At 35.0% G+C, this 21,948-nt stretch overlaps 1 protein-coding gene across 3 annotated transcripts in view; it reads left to right on the top strand.

Annotated features, from left to right (window-relative positions):
• UBE2E2 (ubiquitin conjugating enzyme E2 E2) overlaps nt 1–21,948 on the top strand; it is a 365,295-nt gene that overhangs the window by 294,883 nt on the left and 48,464 nt on the right. For all 3 annotated transcript variants that reach the window (XM_032267656.1, XM_032267665.1, XM_032267673.1), the window contains exon 5: nt 15,335–15,482. In XM_032267656.1, coding sequence (XP_032123547.1) covers nt 15,335–15,482 — 148 coding nt within the window. The remainder of the gene's footprint in view (nt 1–15,334; nt 15,483–21,948) is intronic.

Below are 21,948 nucleotides of genomic sequence, written 5' to 3' on the forward strand. Positions count from 1 at the left end.
TCTAAAATCCTTATTTAGCTGTACATACAACTATCAGTTTTGTAAAATGAAATTGGAACTGTTTATTTAAAAAGCCACATGTGGTGCAGTTGTTTGCTTTTAAAAGGTAGTATTGTTATACCACAGCAGACAATTTTCTACTAGATAGAAAATTTCAAAGATAAATGTTGCAAATTATAGGGAAAGAAAAACAGCAGCCTAGAGTGTTTATTTAAGATACTACTTCAGATTTCTTTTAGGGACAGGAGATTCAGGAAACAGGAATAGAACATTAGAAAATGGGAAATTTTTTTTCCACATAATTCTGAGTCATTCTTATTACCCCTACTCCCCATTCTTCCTTTTTTGTTTATCCTTGTTTCTATCGGATACATTTCCACACAGCCTAAAGGAAAATGAACCCCTTTTTTTTAAGTCAGTAGTCTTATAGAGAATATTGGAGGGAAAAAGGTAAATCCGAAAGAACAGGCTTTGGAAGCCTTAGAATGTGAATGAAGCAAGATAACCTAGATGGTGGAAATAGAGACTGAAGAAATAAAGTCAGAAATCATAGAGTGGTAGCAGAGATTAGATATGCACAGGTGGGGAATAAGAACAGAAGAAGAGGAAAGAAATTGCCTGGGATAAAAGGATAAAAGAAAATTAGTCATGGAAATTTAAGTGGAAAAGAAACCCATGTAGTTACCATTAGATAAAAAATGAAGTGTAAGATATTCCACATAATATTATATAATCCTTCAGTAAGACTAAAAAGTGATCCTTGAATGCTTGCCATGAAGTCAAAAAGAGATATGTCTGTGATAGTCATGGAGTTCTTGAAATGAGCTGTGAGCTAGTTTACCTTTATGGTAAGTGAGGAAACTTAAATCCATCCTTATAAGGATGCCTTGACCTGAAGAGTCAGAAGGCTTACCTTAGGCTCTTCTCATATATTTTCTGTCTTCCTTTTCCCCTCTCTGATCTTCTCCACGGTAGGTTCCAGGAATTGGTAAAGGTTTGGTGGGAACTGGTTTTTAGTAAGTTCTGGTTGCTGTGTGCTGCAGTGCCTTGTCCCTCCTTTCCTCTGTCTCTTCTGCAGATTGTGGATTGCGTTGCCCATCTTTTATCCATCTCCCCCTCCCTTTTTTCTGTTTCACATATATTCATTTCTTTCTTGGTTTGGTCAGCTGTTAAGCTAATATTGAAAGAAAATGGTATTAATCATATAAAGGCCATTTTGTGAATTTAGGAATAAGCTGATGTCGTCTACCACAAAGCATTTGTTCCACAAGAGGCTAGTTTAAGAACAAACATCAAGCAACCATCCTGTTCCAGATTCCTCAAACACCCCTTTCATCATGACATTCTCCTAATCCAAAACTACAGGATAACAGACAAGATCCTCAGTTTGTCATTCAACATCCACCCCTTCACTCCCTCCCTAAGACTCCAGTCTTATTTTCTAACCATTTTTAAGTAAACCAATATTTGTATATCAGGTTGGTTGCAAGGGGGTCATATATCAAGAATCAGCACATTCTCAAATAGAAATAACTAGCTTGGAGAAATAAATAAACTTACCTTCTACTCTACTAAGGGTTTGGGTTTTTTTTCTATTCTTTTATAACAAATGCTTATAAATTATTATTTCTATTTTAGAATCTGATTCAGATCATCACATAGTATTAGTCATGCCTATTATAAAACAAACTAAAACATTCAAATATTTAATAAAATAAAAGTACCCTTTTTTATTTTTCAAGTACGCTTCCTGATTAGCTGTTAACTTTCAGTGTACAATATCATGAGTATCAGGTTAATTTACTACATCTGCTCTGCTTAGATGTTTAAAGAATATTCATTAGAATATTCCGTATGCTGAGATTTAAGTTATTCAAAGATTATACATGTTAAGTGAGAGTTTTCAAGTCATGTTAAAACATTTGTTTACTTTTTTAACTGTCAGGTTTTTTTGCTTTAGGTAATCTCACAATAATAATAGTGAACCTATATATATATAAAGTTTTTTTGTTTGAGACAGGGTCTCGCTCTGTTAACCAGACTGGAATGCAGTGACAGTCATGGCTCACTGCAGCCTCAACCTCCTGGGCTCAAGTGATCTTCCCTCCTCAACCTTCTGACGAGCTAGGACTATAGACACACACCACCATGCCCAGCTAATTTTTTTTTAAATTATTTTGTAGAGACAGAGTTTTACCATGTTGCCAACGCTGGTCTCTCAACGCCCAGGCTGAGCCTGAGCCACCACCCAGCCATGAATATCATTAAACATTTCTTCTCTTCGCTAATCACTTTACATGCAAGATCATTTGGTCAGAACTTGATCTGAGAAAGCCTGTTGAATCCCCGTGTAGTTAGCTTTGCTGTCTACAGTCAAACTGTTGAGATCTGGAATTTACATAATTTTTATTCTTTTTTTCTGTCATTTTCTTTAAAAAAAAAAAAACTTTGGGGGTCTAGGGTTTTCATTTGTCTTTGATTATTTTGTATTTTCCTTACAAGTTTTTTGCTTCATATTGGAATTTACTCTACTGTGAGAATTTGAATTCCTCTGAACCTGGATCTGTTTCTTAATAATACTCACCTTACAGGATGAGTGTGGAGATTAAATTATGTAATAAATACAAATCACTTAGAACAGCACCTGGCACATAAACATGGCATTATTGGTAGCCATTTTAATTATTACTGTTATTTTTGGTTACAACTTAACTGTTTATACATGTGGTATTTTTAAACTTCATGGTATAAACAGGGAAAAATATCATTACCTTCCAGTATGCATACAAAGTTTGGAAATTTTTATAGTATTTGTGAATACTCTGCTACTTTCTCTTATATATTTTTTTTATACTTTAAGTTCTGGGGTACAGGTGCAGATCATAGGTTTGTTACATAGGTATACACCTGCCATGGTGGTTTGCTGCACCCATCCCTGCATCATCTACATTAGGTATATCTCCTAATATTATCCCTCCCCAATCCCCCCAACCCCTGATAGGCCCCAGTGTGTAATGTTCCCTTCCCTGTGTCCATGTGTTCTCATTTTTCAACACCCACTTATGAGTGAGAACATGCAGCATTTGCTTTTCAGTTCTTGTGTCAGTTTGCTGAGAATGGTGATTTCCAGCTTTATCCATGTCCTTGCAAAGGACATGAACTCATCCTTTTTTATGACTACATAGTATTCCATGGTGTATATGTGCCACATTTCCTTTATCCAGTCTTATCATTGATGGGCATTTGGGTTGGTTCCAAGTCTTTGCTATTGTAAACAGTGCTGCAATGAACATACATGTGCATGTGTCTTTATAATAGAATGATTTGTAGTCCTTTAGATGTATACCCAGTAATGAGATTGCTGGGTCAGATGGTATTTCTAGTTCTAGATCCTTGAGGAATTGCCACATTGACTTCCACAATGGTTGTGGAAGAGAGTGTGTTGAAAGCTCTGCTACTTTCAAAGAATATCTCTTTTGTATGTTATACATATAGCATTCAACCAAAAGAGTGGGCATTTGGCCAACTCTATAATAGCTATGAATTTACCGTATCATTAACAGAATCAGTCATTGTTTTATTATATTTGTATTAGTTTTAGAGATACGGACTCTTGCTCTGTCATTCAGGCTACAGTGTGTGGTGTAATCATAGCTCACTGCAGCCTCATATTCTTGGGCTGTCCTCCTGCCTCAGCCTCTCCAGTAGCTAGTAATTACAGGCACACACCACCATGCCTGGCTAGCTTTTTATTCCTTTGTAGGGACAGGGTCTTGTTGTGTTGCCCAGGCTGGTCTTAAATTACTGGCCTCAAGTGATCCCTACTCCTCAGCCTCCCAAAGTGCTGGGATTATAGGTGTTAGCCACCAACTCTAGCCCATGTTTTATATTATATCATTTTAAAATATAGTTTATTTCTACACTTCTGTGGGCTGTATGAAAACTAAATCATCATTTCTAGCTAATATGACAAATATTTTGTTTTGTGTCCTATGTGAATTGGATTATTGATCTCTTAAAATAAATACTTCATATGTCTATAAACATAAAATGTATTACTTCTTTCCTGAAGGATGAAGTAATCCTATATGTTGTTTTCATTTTACATTTATCAAATCTGTAAATATGCCATATCTCACAGAATTGCCTTGGGGAGTGTGAAACCTATAAAAATGTAAATAAATATAAGAAAATAAAAGGAGGGCATTCTCCTTCTGTTTATGTTTATGTCACTGTCTTTACTTAAACAGCAAGTGTTATATGGTTGGTCATTTTCATTTATTATGTACTGTATATGGAATCCATTAAGTATCTCAGCTGTTGTGCTTCCTAATTAATTGTTGTTATGTATGAGACACTTTTGCAGTTCTAAAGCCAGAAATGAATCATCTTGTCTGAGATGTTGGTCCTTTGGACATCTGTTAAATTCTCTTCTGTGTACAGTACTAATTGATAAATAAGTGCTATTGGATCAACATAGCCCCACATAATGGTTGTTAAATTTATTATTCAAGAACAATTGTTCTAGTACCTGATTTGGGGGAGACTGATGCCTCTAGGACAAGCTCATCTAATCCAGGCCCAGGATAGCTTTGAATGCAGCCAACACAAATTCATAAACTTCCTGAAAACATTATGAGGTTTATTGTTTGTTTTTGTTTTTGTTTTTTTTAGTTCATGAGCTATCATTAGTATATTTTATGTGTAGCCCAAGACGATTCTTCTTCTTCCATTGTGGCTCTGGGAAGCCAAAAGATTGGATGCCTCTGCTCTAGAAGAAGGAAGATTAAACCAAGAAAGCTTTGGGTTCTGGTTTTGATGGACCCCGCTGCACCCCCCACCCCCCACATTGACTGAGTACCTACTGTGTGTGTGCTTAATGAGTTAAAGCAGTGGGAATGTTTAAATGATTATTTGTGTACCTGTTTTAGTTTACATACCAGGTTATCTTTATTTCCACCACAGTTGTTTGGTGGAACAGCCATTCTTAAATCCATATGTGATTATGTTATTGGATAACTTGTCCTAAGGCACAAAAACTCATTTGTAGAAAACTCATATAACCATCTTATTTTTTAAATACCTTGTTTTAAATTTCTGTTGTGGTTTTTAAAGTGATTTTTAAAAGGCATGTTAAAATAGCCTTCAAATAGTGAATTTGTACTCCTAGAGCTTTGTTAAATTTCTGAACCCCTCCACCTTTTTTAACCTATAGAGGAAGGAAATCTCTATATGCGTGCCAAACATGCATTGATTGAGTTGGTTTCAGGCAACTATGTCTTTGCCAGATAGTATCTTGTTCAAAAAGGAAGTGATTGAGTTCAAAATAAGAGACTTCTATGAAGATTTGAATCTAAATCAGCTCTTCTTTTCCTAAGAAATGATTTTATTGCCTTATGTTTTGGCATGTATGGTACAGTCTAGTCTCAAACTAGTGTTACCAGAGGCCCATGAAGAAGCAAATGCGAAAGACTCCACAATCCAAAGGATGTGGGACTTCTTAGAAGGAAAAAAAAAAAAATGCCCACTGAGGATGCACTCATAGTCAAAGATGGTATCTGTATCATGATACAATCTACCATTAAGGAGAAACCACAGGAATACCATTCCTGAAACTTAAAACAAGTCAAGAGACAAGATAATTATGTAAATATTTTTTAAAATACAAAATATAATGAAAGAAGTCACTAATTTAAAACACACAAATTTGGAAAAGAACCAAATTGAACTTCGTTCATTATAGGTATATTCCAGAAACATTCTATATAAACTGAATTTTTATAAACTGTAAACGAAGGAATCTCTTGGTTCCTCATCAAGCCATACCTAGCATCCTGCCTTGCAAGAGTGGAGAGTAATTTGCTGTATTGTAGGAAAGGGCACTGGTAATTGAATAAGATGCTCTCAGTCTTCTAACAGATTTGCTACTCGTGATGGAGAAAATTTTCTAGTTTCATGTTTTTCTACATTCATACATAAAAAGAATGAGAAAGACTTTTTTCAGGTTGTCTGTGGCATAAAGGTCTTTTATTTTTAATCGTTTGAATTGTACTCAAAAGCTAAAAAATAGTAGTCCTGTCATGTAGCATGCTTTACCATGTAGTTAGTATTCACAGCTGGATAGGTGTTACCTTTATGCATTATGGTTTTCAGGTGATGTTTAATTTCAGTCCCTTCACTACCAGTTATTCAAGAGCCAAATAATATTTCTAGGGGGCGGGGGGCTGGGGAAAAGATGGTGTTTTGTTTTGCAAATGTATATTTCTTAGATAGACATATTTTTCAGAATTTATTCCCTTACAATGAGTTTTTCTTTTCTTCTTTTTTTTTTTTTTTTGAGATGAAGACACACTCTGTCACCCAGACTTGAGTGCAGTGACGCGATCTTGGCTCACTGCAACCTCTGCCTCCTGGGTTCCAGCAGTTGTCTACCGCAGCCTCCTGAGTAGCTGAGATTACAGGGTACCTGCCACCAGCCTCAGCTAATTTTTGTATTTTTAGTAGAGAGAGGGTTTCACCATCTTGGCCAAGCTGGTCTTGAACTCCTGACCTCATGATCTACCCTCCTTGGCCTCCCAAAGTTCTGGTATTTTCAGTTTTTCTTGTGTCACTAATAAAAAAATAATTTTAGGGTATGTGTTAGTTATTGGCGCAGTGCTCATAAATTGGTTATAAGAAAAGAGCACTTGAAATCTCAAAGAGGGGATTTTTTTTTTTGTATGTAGTAACAACCTGTTTAAATAAACTGTAGTTTCATAATGAGCCTAATGATGTTAACCATACTATTTTGGAGCTTTGTTACATGATTTACTGATTCATGACATGAGGACTTCAAATATTTTTAGGGGGTCTCCATGGAAAATTATTTTTTAAAAAATGTTCTTACTGATTGCATATTTCCTCAGTAAAAGCAAGGTACCATTTATCTCCTTATCAAAACTTTTTTGAAAAATTGATGAAAAACAGATTATCGTTGAAAAATTATTGTAAACTATCATTTGAATGTTATTGTCAGAATTAGTTTTTCATCTTGGAGGTGTTTAAAACATCTTTCTAAATTATGTTGAGAATCAGTTTGTCAGAAATATATTAATTTTTTTTTATATTCATGCCTTTCAGGATCTCTCTCCCCTTACAAAATCACTTTTTATCTATATATGGAGTCTTGCCTATACCTTAAAGCAGTGCTTTCTCAGTTAATCTTGTAACTAGTAACTAAGGGATGTAAGAGAGGGGAAGAACTAATACTCACTGGATTCCTGCTGAGTGCCAGGCAAGCTATTAGAACCATTTGTGAACTTTATTCTTCACAGCTACTGTGGGTATAGCTATAATTTTCTCCATTTTACAGAGGAGGAAACTGAATCTCAGAGATGTTAAGTGATTCATCCAAAATCAGAATGCCAGCCCAAGTCCAGCTAACTCCCAAACCCATATATTCTTTCTGCCATAGACCTCGTGGATCGTGGAACTAGGATAAGCCTTAGAAATAATCTAAACCACTTGTTTTGTTAGGAAATAGAGGCTCAGAGTAGCAAAGTTCTTATCCTAGAATGCTATTATAGTATTTTTATGCTATAGTAACATAAAGAATGTTAACTCATTCTAGAATTATCTTTAAGGAGAGATGATTCTGTGAGGTACAGAAATCGCACAGCTTCATTTTTAAGTACCTTTTAAGAGAAAGTAATGAGACAGCTGGGAGGTATAGATACATACACACAAACACACATATGCTCTTTAGTTTCCTATTGCTGCTGTTACAAACTTAGTGGCTTAAAACAATATTAATTTATTATCTTACAGTTCCGTGAGTCAGAACTCAAGTCAAGGTATTAGCATGGCTGAGTTCATTCTCAAGGCTTTAGGAGAAAATCCTTTTTCTTGCCTTTTTCAGCTTCTAGAGGCCAGCTACATTCCTTGGCTCAGGGCTCCTTCCTCGCATCACTCATCACATCCCCTCCTACTGACTCTGATCCTCATGCCGCTCTCTTAAAGTACCCTTGTAATTATATTGGGCCCACCTAAATAGCCCAGTAGAGTCACCCCCATCTCTAGAATCTTCACTTAATCAAAAGGCTGTTTTATCATGTGAGGTAACATTCACAGGTTCCAAAATTTAGGATGTGGATATCTTTGGGGCAAGAGGGTATTATTCCATCTACTGCACATGTGTACCCACACATGCAGGTGTTGGGTGTGTGTTTATTATACATAAATTAAAACCTTTCTTATCCAAGATCTTCTTGGAATTAGCCATTCTAAATAAATGTTTTCTACGTCACTATATCAAAGTCATATTTTTAAAATTTCCTCTTATGGAAATGTTCCAGAGGTGTTCTCCCCCCTGCCTTTGAAAACTTTTTTTCTCAATATAATTTTACCTATCATTGAGAAATGGTGGCTATCATTGTAAATATCAGTTATTGAGCTATGCTTCCTATACAGCTATAAATGCAAATGTAGGTGTAACTAGTTTGATACATAGAACTCAGCAGATATTAACCCCTGCAATGGAAGTGCATTTTGCTTTATGGTCATTTTTTATCATTTGCTTGTTTGTCAGGAACGTGACATGAAGGATGTGTAGCTGCCCAGCCTCCTAAACAAAGTAATGTGATAGGCTTTCTGGAAAATTGAGTCAGAAATCAGAGTAGTCCCTTGTAGGTTAAGGGTAGGAGGAGCGTGCTTTCTCAGCATCTAAAATAGGCCTGGCAGTTGCAAATTCTTTGCTGTTTGTCAGTATCCAAAATATTGTTTCCTATTTCTGAATCACTAATATCTAAAAACTGCAGACAATTCCTTATCAATTTGCAAGTATTCTTTCTCATTTTCCCTAGGTTTATTGATAAGGCCTAGAAGAGAATGCTGGCTGCTTCAAGAGCTTTTATTTGCAAGTTTTTACCTTGATTGTAGAACACATTTGCTGATATGACCAGACCACTCATTTCTCTGTTAGGTTCTCTTTAGGATTTAAATAGGAAGTAGCAACAGTAGAAGTGTTTATATTGGAGTGCTTGACACATACTGAATGTTTACTAAATTTATTTTTATTATTAGTGTAGCCTATATGAAGTTCCTTCTGAAATAATATCATAATCTGTAGGAAAATGTAGTAAAGGAACATGGGACAGAAAAATGTTAAGGAGATTTTCTGCTTCCTCAGGATTTTCTCCAGTCTTCCAGCTTTTAGTCTTAAATTGTGATTCTAAACTGCCTTTTTTCCTAAAAAAAATAATAATAAGAGGTTGTAACCCTTCAGAAAGCATGAGCCTGTGGTGTGTTAGCATTTATTCAACAAACAGTGGGCTCTTTCTATATGCCAGGCACTGCTTTGGACATCAGTTGAAAGACAATATTTTCATGAGTAATTCACAGTTTAGCGAAGAGGTCCTACTGCAAGCATAGTATTGAAGTAGGAATATGATGGGAGAACCCCAAAGAGGTGATGGCTTACATTACAATAGATAAATGCATAACGCTTCTTAAAACTTTGAGATCAAGCTTTTGTTTCCAGTTTCAAAAGGTGGTAGTTGTGGGAATCTGTAACATTCGAGGACATGTTGGAACAGTCAGTCTTCCTGTTTAATTCAATGTAGTTTAATTGAATGTAGTTTAATTCATGAGCACCTGTCAGAATAGAAGTTGACAAACATCACCAAAGGAGATCCTTTTTATTAGTGTTGTAAGATATTCAAGAGTAAAACTCTGTCCAAAACTGCACAGGATTCTTTGCAAACTCAAACTTCATAATTTTTCATCCAATTATACTTCAGTTTTAATGAAATGTCTCCATTTAAAACACCGTAAGTCAACAGTTAAAAAAATTTTTAGTAAAAAAATTTTTAGTAAAAAAATGAGCAAAAGATGTGACAGACTGTAGAGGATATCCAAATAACACACAAGCACATGAAAAAGTGTTCAACATTATTAGTATTTAAGGAAATGCAAATTAAAACCACAGTGAGGTATCATTATACCCTGTCAAAATGGCTATGATGAAACGTAGTGATAACACCAAATGCTAGCAAGGATGCCGAGAATCTAGATCACATTGCTAATAAGAATATAAACCACTCTGGGAAAGAGTGTGGCAGTTTATTATAAAACTAAATATGAGCCTAACATATGACCCAGCAATTACACTCTTGGGCATTTATAAAAACTTAAGTTCACACAAAACACATACACAGATGTTCATAGCAGCTTTATTTGTAATAGCTTAAAACTAGAAACAACCCTGTGATATTGTGATTTCTAATAAGAAATATATACTATTTGGTCCTCATTTTTGGCACAAAGCTACTAAAACCCTTGCAATCTCAGAAATGTTGTGTCTTTTATATGCTAATGAGGTGACTGGTGGCTGGGGTCTCCTAGAAGGCCTCAGGATGGAAGCTGGTTGCCGTCATGCCACAATCATGTGATTAGAGGGTTGGAACTTTCAGTCCCTCTCCCCTGTAACCCTCAGGGAGGGGAGAGGGGCTGAAAGTTGAGTTGATCACCGGTGACCAATTATTTAAATCAATCATGCCTACATAATGAAGTTTCCATAAAAACTCTGAAAACAAGGCTCAGAGAGGTTCTGCGTTACTGACCTCATGGAGGTTGGTGTACCCCAAGAGGGCACGGAAACTTTCTGTACCACCTTCACCACCCCACCTGTTAGAGTTCGTACCTTACCTTACGCTTATTATCTAACTGTTCAATAGTTTCCTTTGTAGTATATTTTTTAATAAACCAGTAAATGTAAAGTAAAATGCTTTTATGGATTGTGTGAACTGCTTTGGCAAATGATTGAACCTGAGGAGGGGATTGTGGGAACCCCCAGTTTATAACAGTCAGTGAGAACTTGGATTGGCATCTTAAATGGGAAGCAGTCTTTTGGGACTGAGACCTAAACCTGTAGGTTCTGACTCTAAATCCAGGTGGATAGTATCAGAATTAAACTGTGGGACACCCAGCTAGCATCAGAAAATTAGTTGTCAGGAGAAACTCCTCACCCCACATTGGTCACAGAAGTCTTCTGTGTTGAGAGAATAGGAAAAACATTTTGATTCTTCCAATCTCATAGAAACCCAGATGCCCTTCAATGGGTAAATGGGTAAACAAATTGGTACATCTATTACTGTTTGGTTCTTAGTCTTACTTGGAGAAAGAATTCTGCCAAGTGACTGACTTAGCAAGAAAAAGAGAATTTGTTGAAGGAAAATACAGGGAAGAGAGTTTTATCTAGAGAGACAGTATATTCTGAAAAGATGAGGCAGGGTGAGCTGCTGAAAGAGAATGAGCCAACAGCATGCCCAGAGTTCTGTGTTGGGTTTTTATGATGTCAGATTATTTTCTTAAAGTTCCTGCCTCTTTAAGTCTCTGCCTTTTTACTTTGTTTAGTTTTCTGCATCTGCCTTAAGTCCCTGCCTTTTGCCTCACCTAGTTCCCCCACCACCACCAATAAGGTTGCTGGACCCTCCCTTCCAAACTATTAGTTGGTGTGCACGTGTGGACCCAATGTTGGAAACGAATTGTTTCTGCATATCTCTTAGGAATTTTCTCCTTTGCTCTCTTGCCTTTAGCATGCATCTAACTACATTCTGGCAGGTAAACTGCAGAGTGAGCAATCACTGGGGTTTTAAGGGGCATTCCTTTCTGCCTAGGTATTTCCCCTCCTGTCACTTCATATCTAGCATACCTATTAAGGGTGACCTCTGGGACATGAGATTTTCCACACTCCTTTTCTCAGGGGCTTCCCCGTCCTCCTCATGACTGGCTGTCTGCCTACTCTACCACATCTATGCCATGGAATACTACTAATCAATAAAAAAGGAACAAATTATTGACACATGCAACAGCTTGGATGGATCTTAAGGGAATTATGCAGAGTGAAAAGAACCAGTTTCAAATGGTTACATACTGTACGATTCCATTTATATAGCATTCTTGAAATGACAAAGTGGTGGAGATGAGGACAGAGTTATAGTTGCCAGGAATTGAAGTAAAAGGAGAAGGCAGCTATGACTATCACAAGGTAGCATGAAGAATGTTTGTGATAGAGTTGTTCGTATGTTGATTGGTGGTGTTCACACAAATCTATACATGTAATAAAATTACATAGAACTAAACATACTTAATATGCATGAGTGCACATAAAAATGAAATCTGGAAAAGGTTAGTGGACTGTGTTAATGTCAGTTTCCTACTGTATACTGTAGTGATACAAGGTATTGTTGGGGAAAATTGAGTGAAAAATATATGTGATCTCTTTATTTCCTACAACTGTATGTGAATCTATAATTATTCCAGAATTATAAATTTTTAACAAAAGAACAGAGACATTGGTGCTGAGGGATAGGCCGTAGGCTTTTGGAGCAGCACAATTATGTTCAAATTTTGGCTCCCACTTACCATATGTGGGATCTTGAGCCAGTTCTTTCACCTCCCTGTGCCTTAGTTTCATCATGTTTAAAGTGGGTGCAATAATATTTTCCCCATTGAGTTGTTTTGAGGGTTAATTATCAATATTATTTATGCTACTTATCAGTTAAATTGAGATCATAAAAATATTTTATCTTTTCATTTAGTACTTTGGGATAGGCACTCTGCCTTCTCCACAGAAATTTCAATATCATTAGATAGTCTCTGTTTCATTAACTTATGCTAGTGTCTTTATTTCTTCTTTCATGGATTTTACTCTGTTGTTCTTTTTCTATCTTCCTGAGTTGGATACTTAACTCATTAAATATTTATTCCTTTCTAATATATGTATTGGGAACTGTAGATTTCTCTTTTACAACTGTTTTAGCTGAGTCACAAAATTTTGATATTGGCAATCTAATCTTTTCATTGTCCTTTAGCTATAATAGTAACTGATTTTTTTTTCTTTGATCCAAGAATTATTTGAAAATGAGTTTTTCCGTTTCCAAACATATGATAGGGGGATCTTTTATTTGTAGATTCTGACTTTGCATTATGGTCTTAATAATGTCAACTCTTTAAAACATGTGAAGCTTCTTTTGTGGCTTAGCACATGATCAGGTTTTATAAATGTTTCTTAAATGTTCTTTAATCATTAAGTGTAGAATTTTATCTTCAGTCGAACCTTGATTTTGTTTATCCAGTTGTTCAACTCTCCAATATCCTTACTAATTTTTAGTTTGGTTGACCTGTCAGTTACTGTAGTGAAAATGTCCTTCTTTGAGTGTAGATATGTCATTTTCTTCTTATAATTTTGTAAACTTTTACTTTGTATACTTTTGACTGCATTGTTAGATACAGCAGATTCAGAATTGTTACTGTTTTCTTGATGAATTGTTCATTTTACAATGCAGTAACGTTTTTTGTTTCTAACAATACTTTTTTCCTTGAATATATTTTCATCTGATAATATAGTCATTTAAGCTCTTTTGTTAGCTAGTGTTTACACAGTATATGTGTCTAGGATTTAGAATTCTCAGGAAAAACATTTCTCTCCTCAATCTAGAGACCAGGCTTTCTTTGGTGAGTTTCTTTGCTACCTCTCTCATAAGGCATATCTTTTCAAGTTCGTTCATTTACTGAAAGTTGAGCCATTCAAGTGTCCTAATTTATATAAGGGCACTCAATTCTAAACTCTTGTCACATACAGGCCTGAGATTTCATCTTCTTTTTCCATGAGGGCATCAAAAGCCAAACCTTCATTTTATTAAGACTGACTACCATCTTTTACTCCCATCCCTCTTCCCAAAACCCCACCCCTGGCAGATACACTCAGCCTGTTGCACTTACTATAATTTTTGGTTTTTAATTCTTGACTCTGGTGATTCCCCTTGCAGATGCTGCTATTCATTTTAAAGAATGTTGGTTATGTTTTCTTCAACATTTCTAGGCATTTAAGATGTGTGTTTAGGGTTGCATGGATTATCTGGTCTGGCATGATTCTAGAAGAGCAATTCTTATTAGAAGTACTAATTTAACGTGAGAATGGTATCCTACTGTTCAACAGCCACCTAAGTCTCTAGATTTGCTCTGAGACCTCACTCATGTAAATTACATAAACCTAGTATTTGGCTGGATGTTGGATGCCCTGGTGGACTGGCAGCACCTGCAGAGATCTGCATTGTGTGTTTTTGTTGGTTCAGAGCTCTTTTGAACATAGGGTACTAAAAGACTGTCTTTAGAACACTGAGATTTTTATATATTTCAACTTAAAATTTAAGAACATTTATGAACATAATAGTGTTCATATCTTATTGCGGCTTACATAGCATCTTTATTAAACAGAGTTTTAGCAGTTATAAAATGATTTGCACCTAATTTTTTTCATTTGAAGTGTTTTAAAATGTTATGGCCATGTTTCAGAATTATGTGTAAGTGGCTTACAGCGGTGATCTAGCTATCACAGGGTAAAAGTAGGATGCACTAACATTACATTTTTAAAAAACTAAAATTTAAGAAGGAAAAGATTTCTAAATTACAACTAATTGTAACTACTATAGCAATATAACCAATACAGTAAATCGTAACTACTATAATTATACTAGTCTAGGCATGTTATTTATATAAATGCCTTAGTATGTGTTTTAAAACTGTGTTACAGGCCAGGCGTGGTGGCTCATGCCTGTAATCCCAACACCTTGGGAGGCCAAAGCAGGGGGATCACTTGTGGTTAGAAGTTTGAGACCAGCCTTGCCAAAATGGCAAAACCTGCCTCTACTAAAAATACAAACATTAGCCAGGCATGATGGCAGGCACCTGTAATCCCAACCACTTGGGAGGCTGAGGCAGGACAATCGCTTGAACTCAGGAGGTGGGGGTTGCAGTGAGCCGAGATCACACCACTGCACTCTAGCCTGGGCAAAAGAGCAAGACTTTGTCTCAAAAAAAAAAAAAACTGTTATAGAATAATATTTATTTTCTTTTTATTAGTACTTTTATGCTTTTTTGTGGTTGAATCTTACAAATTTACAAAATCCTTAAAATAACTGGACTCTAACAAAAGTCTTCTTTGAAATTTTTTAGAAATCAGAGTCAATTTCATCTCACGAACATTCCTGTAATTATATCAAAAGTAAATTCAGCCCCTAAACATATGTTAAATAACAGGACTCTTTATAAGAAACAGAATGTCATGGTTTTGCTGTTGATGTTCATTTCTCTGTGCCCAGAGTGACAAATTCTAAACCAGTGATCTCTGTTTATTGATTAGTCTCATGTGCCCAAAAAAAATTAAATGTATGTTAACCAATAGCCTGGATTATTTTAACTGATAAAATAGACAATTTTATTAGATAAAAATTGTCTATAGATACAGTTAAGAAACATATTTTGTCTAACAAAATATAACTACATTTTCTTCTAGGTTACCTTCCGAACAAGAATCTATCACTGTAATATTAACAGCCAAGGCGTGATCTGTCTGGACATACTAAAGGACAACTGGAGTCCAGCTTTAACTATTTCTAAAGTTCTCCTCTCCATCTGCTCACTTCTTACAGATTGCAACCCTGGTAAGAGACTTTAAATCTAGTATTGAATTGGAACTTCTCAAGATTTAAATGTCAGACCTTCGTAACTTTTTTGCTACTACTACTACCACCACCACCACTGCTACTTCTACTGTTATTGATTTTAAGTTTTCGTAGTATATAACTGTTTCCATTTTAAATTGGATCTTCTCGTTAGTGTTTTTAAGATCTATTATTTGCTAAAGAGGAAAAAGCATGGTGTGGTAAAAATTAATGAAAAATCACTTTAGATGGGAAAGTGCATTTAAGGAATGAATTAAACTATCCTGCCAAACAATAATAAAAATTCAAGTTGAATAGCTTAATCTTTAATTAGATGCCTACTAGAAGATGTTAATTTGAGGAATGTGGGCTATTACAGTTGGATAACGACCAGGCAGCACCATGCAGACGTGACCTTTTTGGCATCTTAATAACTGTGCATCCCTACAAGCTATTAGCACGGTTCTGAATGGTCTGTTGTAGGAAATACCCCAAAAGTAAACAAGGAAAGACACCGCCCAAGAAAATTAAAAAGTCTATAACCAGGCCTTTATGGCTTGCTGGTGTGCTTAACACTGAAAATTCTTAATTCCTGGGCCATTTCTTTACAAATTGGCTTTTTTTGAAAATACAAAAATAGCTATAGGGTCTTCATTGATGTTCTGAGTGGGAGAATTCTTTTTCGAGTATTTAATTAATAGCTTAAATATTGCGTGAGATTCCCTCTTTTACAATCAAGAATAAACTGTCTTTACTAGATACATGAAATTTTACACAAAAGAGAAATGGTGAGTGTCAGTGGGGTCACTTAGGATCCTGGCTGTTTTATAAAACATCAAGAAATAACAATCTTTCTACTTTTGTACTTTTTTATTTTTCAGCAATAAAAACTTTTTTAAAGTGACAAATTAGGATTTTTAATGCCAAAAAAATAAAATTTTGCAGGATCATTATAAAATATTTTTTGAATTAATTCATACGTTACTACAGATAGTAAACGTCAATAATGCTACACTAATTTAAAGTTGATGTTCTTTCAGTCCTGTTGTTCCCATTTTAATCCCATTTGTCTGTGACTGTGTAACCTCTTTGGAGGTAATGCTGCAAGAAGGCTTTTTTTTTTTTTTTTTTTTTTTTTTTTTCGAGTTGATTTGAAGCCTGGCCTGCTTTGCCTCCAAGTCAGCTGAAATGGAATCTGTTATCCTGAATAAGCCTGAATATGAGAGCCTGTTCTCTCTACAGATATTCCCACCTAAAGAAATAGATTTCATTCCACCAAAGCCTTCTCTCAGCAATCAAAAAGACTTCTATCCGGTGAACTAGTTTTTTTTGCTGCGTTTCAGAAAATTACAAATGCATTCTGCAAAAACTTAAAAATCACTCCTAACTAAAGCAGAATCACATAAGTAAAAGAAATAGATTTTGAAAATAATGCTATTGATAGTAAGAACAAGCCTGAAAATAATAATATTCCATAAAACCAGAGACAGCCTGCCTCATATGAGACTAGAATAGTATTGGTAAAATATGTGCTAACATTTAGTTTATCACACTTTTAACACATATAAAAATTGGTACCTCATTTTTATGAATGTTGACACTTCTAGAATCTTAAATAGAGTTGTTTATCTTAAAGTAATCAAATGTCCATTCTTTTGTTTAATGAATTTATTTCACACTGTTACCTGGTATACTTTCAGTCACTTTAGGTTTTTATGCTTTAGGTTAGATTGAAGTTTGTCTTAAGTCTATCTTCAAATTATCACAAATACAAGTTTGATAGAATATAAATAAACAAGATTTTTCTTACACTGAATCTTTGAAGCTATTTTAACCCGGAAATGCTGTCAGCTCAAAAGTAGGCCTTGTCTTATGATACAAATTTAACAAACCTAAAAAAAATACTTTCTCACTCTTTTCCATACATAAAGTTACTTTTTAAATCCTTTTCATACTCTTCTTGTAATTTGCACTTATCTCTTTAAGAATTTTTTGTCCATTCCAATACAAATGTTTTTTAGGGTATGGCTACCCATCCTTATCACCATGATAGTTGTAGACAGCAGATGTGGATTTGAAAACCAGCTACATTGTTTATTAGTCGTATCACCTTGGATGGGTCACTTAACTTTCCACGGCTCAGTTTTTGATATAAAATTGGAATTAGTACCAGCCCTACCTAAATCACTGGATTCCTGTCAGGTTAAAATGAGGTGATATATGTGAAAACGATTTGTAAATGATAATGTGTTGTTGATATTTCCCAGCACATTTAGGACACCAAATGGGCCCACAATAGATGACTGATAAACACGTACTCAGCTGAATTTAATTAAGAAGATAGTATTGAATAGTATCTAACACCACCACCTCAACGTTGACACTTGAATTTTACCATCTGAAAAGAGCTGAACCCTGACTTAGTAGGATTATCTCTCAGGTGGCAAATGTCCAAATGTTATCAGCCAATTGATGGGTGCACCATCGAAAATCATGCTGTGTTGAATGCAGTTGTCTGGGTAGATCTAACTGCCGGTCTTACTAAACCACCACTTCTTGATGGTGTTTATTGAGCCTGATAGAGCGTTCTTATTTGTCAGATGTTATCTGGATTTTTCTAAGTTTAGTCTTGCTGACTAAACATGATTTAATTTGTGAATTGCCAAAGTTGAGAATACTATTGGCAATCAAATTTCTGTATTTTATAGAATGCTCTTATTTACAAGTACTTTCTTCTCAAGTCATTATTTAACACATATAAAATTTATTTGGTTTCATCTTTTGATGTTTGTTTTTGCTATTTCATGGGCTTTTTTAAAACTCTTAAATGTTTAGTAATATTCTTTATATGAAATCTGTTTCTTTAACGGTTATTTAAAATGTGCTTATATTATGGTCTTCAGACCTATTTTAAAAAATGGGTACTTTACCTCATACAAAATTAACTATTCTGAGAACACTGACAATTAGGAGATCAACAATTTTCCTGTACTTGATGCTTGATTTACAGATTGTGACTAGAAATATTTCTAACCTTTTTTCCTTCTTGAAAAGTGTGTAAGTCTGTATATCATCTGGAAATATTTCATTAATCTCATTTCTATTTTTCTGCTCTACTATTGTTACTTTCTAAAGTGTTTTTGAGCTTGTTTTGTTCTAAACGCAATTATATATCATTTAAAAATTTCCCCCAAAGCATATGACTTATTAGACAATCAGAAAGTTGAAAATGAAACATTTGATAGTGAGAAATTATTGCCAGAAACATTTGAGCATGATAATGGAATTGTACCTGTCCTTACCTTTTAGGCATCTATACTGGACTATTTGCAAATAAAATTCTTTGATATATGGAATTTAGTTCAAAATGATCAGAAAGATTTTAGGTGAGGAGGGGTGTGGAAGACATTGAGATTGACCATTATGATTGTTGAATCTGAGTGTTGAGTACATGGGTGCTCTTTATACTATTCTGGTTTTGGATATGTTTGAAATTCTTCATAACGTTATTTTAGTTGCTAAAAATTAGACATACTAACAATGTAACATAAGTCCTCATTTAATGTCATCAGTAGGTTCTTAGAAACTGCAACTTTAAGTGAAATGATGTAGTGTATAATGAAACTAATTTTACCATAGGCTAATTGATCAAAACGAGAGTTAAGTTCCTATGGCATAGAGTACATCATTTTTCTTAAAGTTGCTGTTTCTAAGAACCTATCAGCCACATTAAGTGAGGACTTAAGGTAATCTGTAAACGGTATGTGATTTGTCTCTCTTTTGCTCTTGGAGGAAATCATCTGGGCTCTAACCCTGGCCTGTGTGTTTCGTTCCATTGTCACCTGCCTTCAGACCATAGCTGCCTTGTGGTGCAGCCTGGACCAGCAGGGGCTTGCATTTGTAAGCAACCATGAAGTCTTTGTCTGTCTCTCTTCAAACAGGCGGAACTATACAGGTCAGGTCAAATGAAAATGCTCTAAGCATACCCACAAACATCAACATTCGGGATGGATGAGCCGCTCCCTCTCCCCAAATCCCCTTTCAAATAAAAATCAAGTATCGGTTACTCCAGTCTTAGATGTGTGCTAATCTGTATTAGAACAACAAATAGGGCTAAGAATGGCAGCTAATTAACCCTCAGCCATGTATAGTGATTAAACTGAGGGTGAGCACAGCTGCAGCTTCATTGGTAAGAGCTTTATTCTTCTTAAATGGACTGAGCAAAAGAAAAGAATTTGCTCCCAGTGGCTCTTTTTTAGCGATCTATAAAAGCTTGGGAGATTGTTTCCTTCTTCATTCTCCAACATCACAGCGTTTTGTTTCAGATCACTTAAGGCTCATTTTTTAAGCAATGAATACAATTCTTATTTATAAATAGTCTCTGATACCTTAGCTTTGATTGTTATTAATCGGTTGTCTTTGAACTAGTGTTAGTAAATATTAAATTGTGTTCATAAATATTAAAATTTTATAATTGATAGTGACTGCTGGTGGGTGGGAACCATAAAGTCAGATTAATTATTTCAGCACATTTGTATTTGTGTAGATTATTTATACCAAGTTGGGGAGCTGCTAGACTGATGATAGGTACATGTAACACCTCAGTAATACTCAGTAAAGGTACATATAACACCTCAGGATTTTAGTACTTACACAATAGCATGGACCTTGCTTCTACATGTCTCATTTTGCTATACTTGAGAACTGACAAAGAACAATTTCTTTAACTGAAATTCAGGTAAACCTGTAAAATGATGAGTCTACCTGTTTTCAAAGCAGACTGTTTTAGCAGGACTGCAAAAGAAAAGAATTTTTTTCCTAGGACAGTAACTATAGTTGACTGCCTAGATACCAGATTTCTTCTGATGCCTATGTCTTTTTTAAAAGTGAAAATATTAAGTAGAAATATGTGGTACAACATATAGCTAACTTCAAACTGTTTTCTTGTGGGAAAAAAATACATGGTACAACATATAGCTAACTTCAAACTGTTTTCTCTATTATTACCTGCTAAGTTCTAAAAGTCATTCTAATCAATACTTCCAAATATGGATATAGAGAGACTCTATGTTATTGTTGTTTACTTCTCTGACATCTCATACAAAGAAAGGAAAACTGTGGTTATACAGTTCATACTTTGCTCCTATTGTCTAAGTAAACATTAAATAGGTGCTATTAATCAATCTACCTGGCATTTTCAATAACAAGAGAGTAAACAAGTTCCAAACATTTATTAAAGGCTTTGGGTTCCAGCTCAGTATTATCTGTAGAATCCTGGGACCGGATTCCCTCCCCTGAAGGTTCCCATAGGCTTACTCAGATGCGTTTGAAAGTAATGCTGTTCTTACTGTTGAGGTTCTAGAAAAATTGAAGGCTCCTTAAGAGGGATGAATAAAATCAGGGAATATATGTCATAAAGAGAACATTTCCATTTTGTGAATTAAAAATACACAGAAGTGATTCTGAACTATCATAAATTTGGTTTAAAAAAACAGAAATAGAAAATAGCAAATCTTAGATTCTTACCTTGACCCCTATGTATTTGTAAATGCAAATTTTAATGATGTTAAAAGGATGATTTCTCTACTTTGTCAATTCTGTAAAAATAAACCATTTCTTTAGTTGTCTTGCAAGAGATACTGGTGTATAATAATGCAAACAAAAAGATCCATTTGTTTGCAGCACTTATATCAAAGAATGATTTTCTAGGAAATACTGAATGAGAAAGGAAAGCTAGAATTACCCCATTGTAGGCTTAGGTCTTGTATTGATTGCCTATTTGTGAACCAAGTCAAAAGGATTGACCCTCTTTGACTTAAAGAGTTACCAAGAAAGAATTGATGGCTTCAGGTGAGAGATGACTTCATGACAAAGGAAGGATTTCCTATATAGCCCGTGGTATTTCTGCTTTGTGTAGGCAAGTCTTTATTTATAACCAACAATTTGATAACCTCCTCAAACATCGAATTTGTCTTGGTGAAAAGGAACATTAATTGTTTATTCTCTTTTGGTAGATTCGTATCTAGAAATGCTGACCTGCTAAAACCTTGTTACTTTCATAGCTTAAATATTTGTCCTTGATAGGTTTGATTCTTTTAAAGGTGGTTAAAACTAGACTTTACCATATTTGCTGATACATGGGATACCTTAAAAAGTGCTTTTAAAGTTTAAAGTTTCATCCTCATCTCTTAATCTAACAAAAAGGGCCTTTGGAAAAATTGCTTCCATTTGGTAAATAAGAAAATATAGTCTTGTGTTTATCATCTTCATGTGTCTTTTCCTTACCTCTGTTTCCTTACTTCTAACCCAGGGAATATCTGTCAACTTTACTTGGCCTATAAAGTGCTACCAGCATTTTTAAAGTAGGAAGGTAAATCCCTTAGAGTGGTAATCTGTGATTCCTTTTCTGTTTCTTTTTTGACTATTACAGAGTTGTCCATGCATGCATTTCAGGTTTCTGATTGGT

The sequence above is a fragment of the Sapajus apella genome, unplaced genomic scaffold (assembly GCF_009761245.1).
Source record: "Sapajus apella isolate SASKATOON/1434 unplaced genomic scaffold, GSC_monkey_1.0 scaffold4, whole genome shotgun sequence".
NCBI lineage: Eukaryota > Metazoa > Chordata > Mammalia > Primates > Cebidae > Sapajus > Sapajus apella.